Source organism: Poecilia formosa, unplaced genomic scaffold (assembly GCF_000485575.1).
Source record: "Poecilia formosa unplaced genomic scaffold, Poecilia_formosa-5.1.2 Scaffold135, whole genome shotgun sequence".
Taxonomy (NCBI): domain Eukaryota; kingdom Metazoa; phylum Chordata; class Actinopteri; order Cyprinodontiformes; family Poeciliidae; genus Poecilia; species Poecilia formosa.
The window spans coordinates 641,230-652,579 of record NW_006800074.1 but is presented as its reverse complement, the minus strand read 5'-3'; the positions used below and the strand labels follow the sequence as shown (position 1 = coordinate 652,579).

General features: G+C 39.9%; 1 protein-coding gene across 5 annotated transcripts in view; it reads right to left on the bottom strand.

Moving 5' to 3' along the window:
• The window catches only part of slc12a5b (solute carrier family 12 member 5b), a 31,300-nt gene that overhangs the window by 7,863 nt on the left and 12,087 nt on the right, over nt 1–11,350 (bottom strand). For 2 of the 5 annotated variants that reach the window (XR_001663367.1, XM_016676553.1), the window contains exons 2-25: nt 9,386–9,489; nt 9,161–9,301; nt 8,562–8,708; nt 8,012–8,066; nt 7,004–7,134; nt 6,254–6,501; nt 5,958–6,169; nt 5,712–5,879; nt 5,358–5,456; nt 5,180–5,237; nt 4,886–5,060; nt 4,641–4,759; nt 4,444–4,542; nt 3,352–3,471; nt 3,103–3,207; nt 2,803–2,971; nt 2,516–2,711; nt 2,205–2,374; nt 1,919–2,050; nt 1,671–1,778; nt 1,252–1,368; nt 835–1,040; nt 239–253; nt 1–134 (exon numbers count right to left, since the gene is read on the bottom strand). Coding sequence is in view for 4 of the 5 variants with exons in the window: in XM_016676553.1 (XP_016532039.1) it covers nt 1–134; nt 239–253; nt 835–1,040; nt 1,252–1,368; nt 1,671–1,778; nt 1,919–2,050; nt 2,205–2,374; nt 2,516–2,711; nt 2,803–2,971; nt 3,103–3,207; nt 3,352–3,471; nt 4,444–4,542; nt 4,641–4,759; nt 4,886–5,060; nt 5,180–5,237; nt 5,358–5,456; nt 5,712–5,879; nt 5,958–6,169; nt 6,254–6,501; nt 7,004–7,134; nt 8,012–8,066; nt 8,562–8,708; nt 9,161–9,301; nt 9,386–9,489 (3,228 nt within the window). In the remaining variant the exon portion in view is untranslated. The remainder of the gene's footprint in view (nt 135–238; nt 254–834; nt 1,041–1,251; nt 1,369–1,670; nt 1,779–1,918; nt 2,051–2,204; nt 2,375–2,515; nt 2,712–2,802; nt 2,972–3,102; nt 3,208–3,351; nt 3,472–4,443; nt 4,543–4,640; nt 4,760–4,885; nt 5,061–5,179; nt 5,238–5,357; nt 5,457–5,711; nt 5,880–5,957; nt 6,170–6,253; nt 6,502–7,003; nt 7,135–8,011; nt 8,067–8,561; nt 8,709–9,160; nt 9,302–9,385; nt 9,490–11,350) is intronic. The other 3 variants (XM_016676556.1, XM_016676555.1, XM_016676554.1) reach the window with 3 other exon arrangements.

Below are 11,350 nucleotides of genomic sequence, written 5' to 3'. Positions count from 1 at the left end.
AGTTTTCGTCGCCCACTCGGTTCTTTGGTGGTCCCGGCATGTTGAGCAGGACTAATTTTGCCTCCTTGGACTTCTTTGTGATGACCTCATTGAGTCGCATTGCTGTGTGCATGCGCCTCACATCCGTCTGGTTCCTGAAACCAGAGAAATTCAACTCACAACTGGAAAAAGAAAAACAGCTTTTTAGATGCTCCAATCAGAAAGGAAACACAGCTGATTAGAAAATGTGAATACTCACAAGCTCTCCCATTCCCTGAAGCGTGAGTTGAAAAAACAAACAAAATCATAGCAATATTTTTTCAAAGAGCTGCTGACATTTAGGTGCATTTGTCACAAGTTCAATAGGTTTCTTTTTTAATAATAAGTAAAATTATAGTTTAACACATGACCCGAAGGTATTTTACTTAGAGAGATTAAAATGTTCAAAAGTTGGCTTTTTGGAAAAAGTACACGCACAAAATACTAATATGTTTCAAGATTTCACAAATTAATTTTGGGGGAAATTGTTCTTATTCCTCCAAAAAGGCAAGAGACAAAGAGTAACATGACACAAAAAGTCATGTATCTAAAAAAAATAAAAATCATGTATGAAAACAATAACTAAATCTTAGGTTTAGTTTGACAAAAAAATAACTGAACTGCTGCACTGGCTTTGTTTGGTGTCTGTTTTTATTCAGATTAGAACTAAAAATTTACATCAAGACATTATGCCCAGATGCATGATAGAAATGAAGAAAACTTCCTGGAACGTTTTTGATCTGGTTTGTAAAGCTGGGTCTTTCATATAAACCTCATACAGGCTCATGAGTTGAAGTTAAGTTCCAGGTGACTTACGGTTTCATGTTAAGGGGGTCTTTGCCTGCCCCTGGTGTCGCTGCTGAGTCCGTCATCCCTTTATCTGGGCCCTTGCTGTCTCTCCAGGCGACAGCGCCCCCTGCAGGCGTGGCAGCAGGTGAAGTGGGGCTTGTTGGGCTGGTGGGTGTGGCTGCGTTCTTACTTTGGATCAGGCGGACCTGTTTTGGGTTGGAGACAGCCTCAGACTGAGAGACAAACACGTGTGATGACAGGGTGAAAGGATGAAAAGAGACACCTGTCAGTAAAAGTGAAAGTGATTATTCACCGAGCCACTACAGGAAAAGGGCTGCGCACTGCAACAATAACAACTTCTGGGATCAAGCAACCCCATTTCACGAAAGAACAGAGGGCACAGAAGCTGAACAGAGAGAGACAAGGGATGTTTTAAAAGTTTACCTTATCTTCTGGTTTTTCTGCCAGGCTGGTTCCCTCCTCTGTGCTGTGCTGGGACCGCAAGGTTGGCGGGTTTTTACGACGGATGGATCCACGGGAAGAATCAGTAATACTTTGAATCTACAGAAATGGAACAGGAAGCCCCCCTTTAATTCCTGTAGTTTGTTCCAAATTGGTAGAAAAATGGTTGTGATACCGCTTGACACTTTTTCAGTTTGACGCATAATAGCCACAAACTTCAATGTATTTTGTTGGGATCTTATGTGTTAAACCAACATAAAGAGGTGCAAAGCAAATCAACACAGTTTTTAAAATGAAAACAAAGACAAAATTCTGATCATTAGATTAATGTCGCTGGATAACAAAACCCATGAAATGTTTCCTGTGTTCATTTCTTCCGGTGGAAGTGTTTTCTAATTTACCTCTCTCTCCATCTCATTCTTTGTCAGATGCATCTGTTTGAGGATCTGAGATCTTTGCTCCATGACCAGTGTCTTCTCGTAGGTGTAAGCTGAGATGTCACTGTCAAGCTTTGAGAGGAAAGCGGATGTTTGTGTTAATAAGCATTACAATAATCCTAGGAACAGGTTTTATTTAGAAACACTGAGCAAAAAAAATAAAAAAAAATAAAAAAATAATGGCAGATGTAAGTCTGAGACGAATCTCTCACCATCTCCACTACTTCCACAGCAGCATCAATGCGAAGGTGATAGAGGAAAGTGATGAGGTCTTTCTTCATCTGGATGCTGTTGTCATCCATTTGTGCCACAGTGAAAATGCGTATTTTGCACTTCCTCCACACCTGAGGCAACAAACATTAACTTGAACATGCACTGAAGTTGCCTGATGTTCCATAAATATGCTGCTTTAAATTCACATCACTAACCTAGATGGATTATTTCTCACTACACAGTAAATGTGTGAAATAAAAAAGAGCACAAAGTGCTGATTCTCACCTTATGTTGGCGGAGCAGGAAGGGCAGAAGCATCAGCATGCCTCCGTCATGGACGATCCACCACACGTCTATGTGGCCTTCAGTGAAGCGCTCTCCATTGGACGGATAGCTGGAGATATTCTTAGGAACCAGCAAGGCTAAACTAGCTATGGTTGTCTCTCTTACAGTCTCTGCAAAGAGAAAGAGGAAAAAAGACAATAAAAGATTTGCACAATCTTTTACCAACTTATAAAATGAAAATATCTTGTTTTTGTTCCAAATATAGCCCCATTGAAAGGACATGGAGACGAGACTGTAAACAGTTTCCTTACCAATGAAGTTCCTGAACTGCTGGTAGCACTCGGGCTGCTTCCAGTTCTGAGGCCAGCTCACCATCACAGTATTGTGCTTCAAACCCCCAAGTCCTCCAACCTGGATCAGGTGTGATGTCCCATCTCTCATGTTAGAGGAGACGACCACCTGAGAGAAACCTTTCACCCTCTCTGTCTCCATCAACTTGCGCAAAGACTGCAGACAAAGAAGCACAACTTGAAATTTCACTTTGGAACTGAACATGTGGGTAGAAAAGCTGTGTATCTTTCAAGGGGAAGCAAGATACCTGATCTGCCCTCTGGGCTTCACTATAGCTGTCAAGGAAAGTTCCTTGAACAGCAGTACCTACAATGGTCAGGCCTTTGCCTGCTTTAAGCTGATTGGTCAGAGAGAGCAGGCGGGGCTGCTCCACATTCTGCTCAGCATCCATGCTCACCAGCACCAGGATCTGAGGCCTGACAGCAAGCAGAGAACCACAACACCACAACAAATTAGTGGAAAAATAATCAGAAGGAAAAAGCAAACTGATTTCAAGTTGGCGGATTGTTTCCATATGTTCAAACACAAATCATATGACTAAACAGACCTCCAGTTTTTGGTGTGTGGCGGCCCCTCCTCCAGCCTCATCAGAGCAAATCGTGCAGCACTGAGCGAAATTCCTCGAATGCCATCGCCCCACTCCTTCTCAGCTCTGTTTTAAAACATGACAACGATTGACAACAGATTTATTTACACTACAGTGATAAGTAATATACCTTAAACAAAGGAATCCTTGTAATTTTAAAGAACCTTATCCATCAATGATGAAGTACATGCTGCTGTAATGATTACTCACCCACAGAACTCAATATACTTGTAGATGCAGGTGGCAATACCCATGGCGACTATGGCATAATACCAGGAGCAGATGAACATGAGCGACAGACACAGACTCATACCCAGGAAAGACAAGGCCCTGTTGGTGACAGGATGTCAAAAGTATGTGACAGGATGTCAAAAGTATGTGACTGTTTACAGAACATTTGGTCCTCTCCATTGCATTTAAAGGTCAAATGTCATATTTTAGAGCCACCTAAAACCTAAAACCATAAATATTTTGAATGAAACATAAATAAAACAGTTTGCCATGCTTTTTTTCGTTTTTTTCAAAAACAGATATGTTTACAACACAATATTTGGACTTAAAAATAGTCTTTCAAGTCATGCACTCTAAAAAGGGAAGGCTGTTGCTTTTTCCCCATCATGATTATGTAACCAATAAAATCCTGAAATTAAGGTAAAGAACAAAACTAGAATGAGAAAAGACGATACAACCCAATCTATGCCATAGCTGTGACAAATAGTTCAATCACAGAATCTGTGATTTTTTAAAATAAATTAAATTATTTAATACATTCTTTTACAAAAAAATATATAAAAATGTCTATGCACATGGCTAAAGCCTAACGACAAAACTGCTTTAAGCTTTTAATGTTTGTACCAGCAGATTTTAATGTACTTATATTTAAAACTGTACTCCTCCCTAACTTCGCCTGCCATTATTACAACAACAAAATTCTCCCATTGACGAATGAATCTTGGGATACGGTGGGCCATGAAAGATACATCAGTCCTTCAAATCCAGGGAAAAGGAGGACACATTTAAAGGAGCCTTCGAATTTGGACAGCCTTTGTTGCACTGTTGCGATGTAATTGACCTTCAAAGGATGCAGCCCTTAATTTTAAATGTATTTTCCAATGTGTCCTTGTCTTTCTTTGGAACTTTAAGGTGCAATCTTGACTGCTTTGTCTTCGTTTTCATTCACACATTTTCACATATCAGACGGAAATGAACAGAGCTAGTGTGAGTTGCAAGCCTGAACACAACTGAAAAGAAAAAAAAAATCTTAAAAATGTTGATATGATATATATGGGCTTAAAGGCTTACCAGTGGTAGAATTTAAATCGTGGCCTCCAGTTTGGTGTCCTCAGCAGGGTCTGCAGGGCACAGGCAAGATTGACAAACATATAGCACATCAAGAAAAACCTAAAAACAAAAACAAAATGTTAGAAATAACAAAAGGACGAAAATAAGTAATTGTAATTATTTTTTGCCTAACAGTGAATTCATCCTGGTATTCTTACATAGACAGGATGGGAGCGACTGAATCCAGGGAGGCAATGATAATACCGATCTCACAGATGCTAGCTGTTAGTAACAGTGCCCAGGTTGGCTCCCCGTTAGCTTTACCATGTCCAAAAACCTAAAAGCAATAACCGCAAAAAAAAAAGAAAAAAGCATACATCAGACTTTAAATCCTCATGTGTTTGTTTCTGCATGACAAGGGAAGGTAAATAAATTGAGCTTTAGTAAGAATTCCTGGACTAACTCTGAGAAATGGGATGATGCCGTCTCTTGAGATGGCTTGCAGAAGACGTGGAGCTCCAGTCAGACTCTGAAGTCCTGCACCACAGGTGGAGAAGAAAGAGCCAAACACGATGACCCAGGGAGAAGGCCATGCCAGCGTGCCGATCACCAGGTTACCGTTAACCCCCTCACCAAACCTGAAGAGAGGAGGCAAAATCTCAGCTATTCTCTATCAATGCTTACAAGCGGAATTTAAAACCATATGATGCAGATGATTAAAAAAACAGTGAAAAATCAATAAACCAGTCAAACTTACTTGTCTCTCAGTACAACTCCTTCTATGCAAGCACCAAACAGAATTACACAAGACATATCTAGGAAGGAAAAGTTAAGAAACACCACTTGGTTAAGAATATTTGTCTATATATTCACGATCCTCCGGCACATGTTGATCTTTCTTTCCTTCCTGCCAATGTTTGACCAATTAAGGATACACACAGTGGAGGTGGTGGTGATGGCTGCGATGGTACCAATTGGGATGGACTTCTGGGCATCGCGCAGATCACCAGAGCGATTTGAGCCTGCCATAATCCCTGAGAGTCGTAGGAAAAAAAAATCCATTTAGAGCTTCACTCTTAAAATTCTGTCTTCCCTCTTTTTTTTTAATGATAACCAGAATCACTCAAATGTTTTCACAGACATTTGTGAAAACATTTGACGTAATCTTTCATAGATTTTCGGCGTAATCTTTCATAGATTTTCTTGCTCAGAATAACCTGTCAAAAAATAATTACTGCTATAAAATCTGCCTTTTATGCCTTTAAATATGAGAAAAAAAGACTTGTCACCTGTAACAGAAGGGAAATAAATCCCCACCAGTAGGGTGAAGAAGCTGGTGATGTCAGCCAGGACGTAGCGATTGGCGTTGGTGGTTGGAATTTCAGGATCCACATTGGATGAGATTCCACGCTTCTCCAAGATCATACCCTTCTCCAGATAGTTTCCAAATAGGTTCTCTGAGAGAAGAATGAGTGTACATAAAGTGTGTGTGGCGTAATTGTCAAACTGTGGTACCGATGTGTCACAGAACCAACCTGCAAGGATCCCACTAGTGACCCCAGGAATGCCCTGCATCTCTGTAACGTTGTTGTTGATGAAATATTCATCACATGTAGCATTGAGGGAATCAGAATCACAGAATGACCTCCACATTTTAGTGGTGATCGTCTCATTGTCTATTTCAATGACCTTTGCACAAACGTCGTATGATTTAGAGAGAAGCGTTCGATTTCCAAGGAGGCAAACACTGCCAAGTCATAACAAAGACAATTAAATACATCGTTAGATTAAGCAGAGATTGGTAAAGTAACTAAACAAGAGTGTCACTTACGGAAAGACAGGAGGCTCAAGGGCAGTCATGATGATTCCAGCGTAAACGGCCAGAATAGATAGGATAACGCAGGCCAGGAAGACTAACGCCAACTTATTGACATATTTGACCCCAACAAACACAACTATGGCCATGAAACTGAGCACGATGGTGCCATATACCCGCATGTTATTGAGGAGAGCAATCTCTGCCTCTGGACCCTCCAGGCCCTCAATCTTAAAGATGGCTGCCTGTGGAACAATATAAATCTGAGGGAAAAAGGAAGGTAGAGACAAAAGAAATTATTTTACTGTGTGTGTGTGTGTGTGTGTGTGCGTGTGTGCGTGCGTGTGTGTGTGTGTGTATATATTTAGAACAATAAATGAAATGTTTACATGTTCTCATAATAAAATACATGAACCACATCAAATCATTTGACAAGACAGTTACTTTCAAGTTTTCAAATGAAGTAGCCTGGAGAACAAAAGGCGAACATTAAAAAAATAAACCTTTAACGTAGTGTGTACATCATTGTAATAATTATTTTAAAATATGATTACAAACGTAACTTGTCAAAAGTTGAAAAAGCTCATAAATCTACAATTCAATCAAAGAATGTTTGATTGTCAACATCTGAGACCTCAAACATGTTTTTGACAACATGTTTGAATATTGTACCACACAGAACAAAGTCACCAAAAGAAATAACTGCCAATTAACACAAATACATTCAAAAGTTGTGTTTTTCTTTTTTCGTTTGGATCCACTCACCAACAGAATTTCAATACAACCCAGTATATACATGGCTCCAGCAAAGGTGGTTCCCAGGTAGAAACAAATCCCCACAGCTCCACCGAACTCTGGCCCCAGGGAGCGAGAGATCATGTAATACGACCCACCGGCTGTGGGTCAAAACATACACTGGATTCAGGGTTCTGATCTGTCACACTCATTAAGACAATCCCTTGCTTGAATAAGTATTTCTCATTAGTCGTAGTACTACCCCAAACTTGAATATACATTACTGGGATTTCATCTTCAAGACCCACACAAATACCTTTCACCTACACACTTTCTATAGACTTTGAGAATTTCCCTGATAATCTTCTTTGTCCCTGCTGAAGAAAAACATCCCCACAGCATGACGTTGTCACCACTATGTTTTATGGTAGGGACGGTGGGTTTGGGTATGTGTGCAGTGTCAGATACAGGAGGTTCCAGACAGGTGAAAAAATGTACATTTTATTCTCATCTTACCAAAGCACATTATTGCACGTGTCTTTTGTTTCTTGGGTTCCAAAACGCTCTTCTTCCCTATATTTGCAGTTGCTTCAAACTTGTTTAATTTCTGAAAGATGGACTGAATCTTAAAGAGATTTTTGAAACTTGGGACATTGCTTTATAACCTAATCTGTGGGATGTGTTCTTTTAGGTCTTCTTGATGTTGTTAGTTCAATAATGTTCTTTGAAAAATGACCATATCCGAACAACTGGGTTTATACTAAAGTCAAATTACACACAAAGGGACTTCAATGTCTGAGGACAAAGGTTGTACACGGTAACACCTTTTGGTATCAGAGTAAAATATGGTCTCAGAACAAACGCTTGGAGAACTTTTCAGATTTTTATTTGTAAAAAAATTTTTGAAACTATAAATATACATTTATGGTCTACTTTGCAGATAATATCCCTGAAGTTTAAGGTTGTAATGTGACATAATGTAGAAAAGCTTAAGGGGCGTGAATAATTTGTGAGGAGGAAGAGGAGGAAGACCCTTACCTGGTACGACTCCATTTGTTGCTATGGCACTCATAGAGATGGCTGTGAGCATGGTCTGGAAACAGCAACAGACAACAAAGAAGAACATCAAGTCAAACAGACTGTCTTATTTGGCTATCGAATGATTCAGTGGACAAATAATATCTCCGATTTGTCTCATCTGATTATCACGTACATCTTTAAATTTAGTTTTACTCTTTATATTGAAGGTTTAGCACTTTATTGAATTTCTCTTCACATAATGACCTCCAAGCGGCACATATGGACGCTTTGTTTTGATTTCTTCTTTTTTTCTGTAAGTTTAACCCTTGTGTGTGTGAGGACTGAGGCAAACGTAGAGGACTAAGGAAAATGATGCAAGTTTTACATGTGTGGAGTAAGTTGGACCCCATTTCGACATACAGGGGTTAATGCACTGTGTCAGAAAAAAAACATGTATATTTTTATGGACAGAAATGTATTTCCCCAAGTGTAATTCGTTTTTCTTTAAAAGAACATCTCCATCACACAACAGATGAACCACAGAATGAACATTTGAATTTTAACGCACCGTAGAGCAACACATGAAGACAATTATGAACGAGCCGAAGACTCCGCCAATCCCAACCATCCATGTCATCCGCAGGAACAGGATCACTCCAAAAATATTCTGGATGCACGGCAAGTAGACTCCCATCAGAGTGCCGAGCTGGGGGGCCTGGGAAGCACAAATCACAATGACCAAAGGGGAAAAGTAAAGGGTCAAGTGCTTTCTCATTATACACATTGTAACATTTGTTGTTCTGGCCTCATGCAATATTACATGGTCAACCAAATGTGGACCATATAATTCTGACTTTCTGTTTGGATGAAAGTACTTATTTTAACTGCTCGTTTTCAAGTCTGGATGTGCACTATTAGCTATATTCAGCAACTACTAGTTTTTCATATGAAGACCTTGCATAAGGAAACACTGACAGATATTCCTACGTGTGTTTGATGCTAGAAATCTGAACACGCACAGAATTTGTGTCACAGATACTATATTTTCTAAACTGTACAATAACGGTCATAACAATACTAATGAATCATTTAAAAAAAAAATGTAAAAGAGAACCTAAATAAAGTCCAATTTTTTTTATTCACACAAATATTGCTGCAGTGTTCTACCTTTACAGGTTTTTTAGACGGCCGGGCCCCCTCCTCGTTATTCTCAGCCTCTTCATGCTCCTTGCTGCCAGTTGGCAGGTTGGAGTAGTTGGCCAGAGAGCTGAGCAGAGAGGAGACCATTGGACTGGTATCAATCTCCTCCTAGAGCACAAAGTGACACCTGGGTGAAAATATTCACTTTACACGAACAATCTGTGCTCATTTCTGAGAGCGAGCAGCCCCCACCTCAAACAGGGCCATGCTCTTGCCGTCATATTGCTGGCTCTTTTCCATATCAGAGGCTGCGCTGCTGTTGATGAAAGGACTGCTCTCTTTGGGGTGTCCATCGCCTGAAACACGAACAACATTAGCATGTGGGATGATTCTTCATTCAGTTTAGAAATACCAAAGTATGAGATGTGAGTGGCGTTTTCACTGTTGTAGAAGTCCCACTAAAAGAGATTTTATATGTTCTTCACCTGTCTAGAATATTCAGTCAGAAAAATTATTTATAAGCATTATGGTCTTTTCGTTTGAATCCACTCAAATGCTTACGATTTGTTTCTAAGCATCATTTATAAGCGATACAATCAGGTACTTAATAATTTGTTAAAAGTCTATATGGTATGCAGGATGTAGCTTTAGCATAATTTGTCAAAGGGTGCCAGGTTTAGGTATTCCACATGAATACCAATTTTCATGTGGACAAACTTTCAAACCTTGGAGAAAGTATTCCTTCAAGAGTACCAAAGTAGATTCATGCAACACGACGCCACATAATATTAAACACACCAGTGACAATGCTTTACACCATCTGTGGTTGATCATATTTGATGAGACAAGAAATGCTGTTAAAGTTTTAGAAAGTGCCACTTCAGTTAGTTGTCCCTTCCAAAATGACTCAAGATTAAACAATGGGATAACATATAACATAATACTTTAAGAAAGCTTTGACTTAACCCATTGTTAAGAAGGTTAAAACTGACTTAATGAAAAATAACTGTGAATCAATTGAGTTGATAAACATGCACAGAATTTGCGTCAATTTGCTATTTCAGGCCCGTTGGTTTAAGAGCAGAAGGGATTTTAGCACAAGTTGTAGAATAGTTAGTGAAACCAGATCCTTGCTCTACATTTCGCTTCACATTGAGAAATGATAGCTTCCTGTAGGCGTGGACTCTGCTGACGTTTCAAATTTTACCCCATCACCAACACTCGCCTGTGACGTATGTAATGCGCCAATTTTGATGTTATGAAGTTTATTGGAAATTGCCTGCACTGTAAACAACCATCCTGCACTGCGAACAGAGAAGTTGCAGAGTCAAAAAACTCTACACTCAAATGTACAAAACTAACAAAATGTGAAGATTCTGCTCTTTGAGTGTATATGCGAGAGTTCATGTGTCTTTGGCTCTTTGGTGTTCCTCAGTTCTGTCCTCGTTCTCTCCCATCAGTTTCTCTCAGATATCCTGACAGCTGTTGACCGTCTGCTGTCAGTGCATCCACTTTGCACCCAGTAATCACTCTCCCCAGCTTACACTCCTTCATTTCAATTGCTCCTTGCCTGATCCTGCTGTTGCCTGCTTCTTCCCAGAGCAATGCATAAACATATCAGTAGCGAGGGCATGAGAGTAACAGAACAAAAGGTTAAACAAGAGCAGCAGAATAATGGAGCCAGGAATAATGAAAGGATCCAGCAAGTGAAGAAGAAGAGAGAAGAGCTTGAATGCTGTAGGACAAGTAGAAACGACCAAAGGAAACAGAAGAGCTAATTACAGGTGAGTGGATGCAGCTGACCTCTCGCCCTATGTTTCGCTCATTTGTGAAGGCCTTTGGAGTGTCCTGCCCACCGTCTCACGACATCCGGAGTCGAGGAAATGTCTGTGACCAGGATCTCCTCGAAACCATACAGAAGTAATTCTTCACAACATCACTGAACTCTTCCCACATCCGAATTTTTGCCTGTGTGACCGCCAGAGCCACATTCATTGAGTCTTTATCATAGAGAATACGGTTCAAAAGGCAAAACAGGGACACGAGCAAAGAGTACCTAATACAATGGCCAGTAAAAAACCCCAAACAAACAAAAACACAAATAAGACATTCCACCTCATTATTCAGTGCAATGGTATTTTATTCATAAAACCCATTTGAAATTTTATGGTTGAGTAACATCTGGCTGCTCACAGGACCGTAGCCAAGTCACCTCTT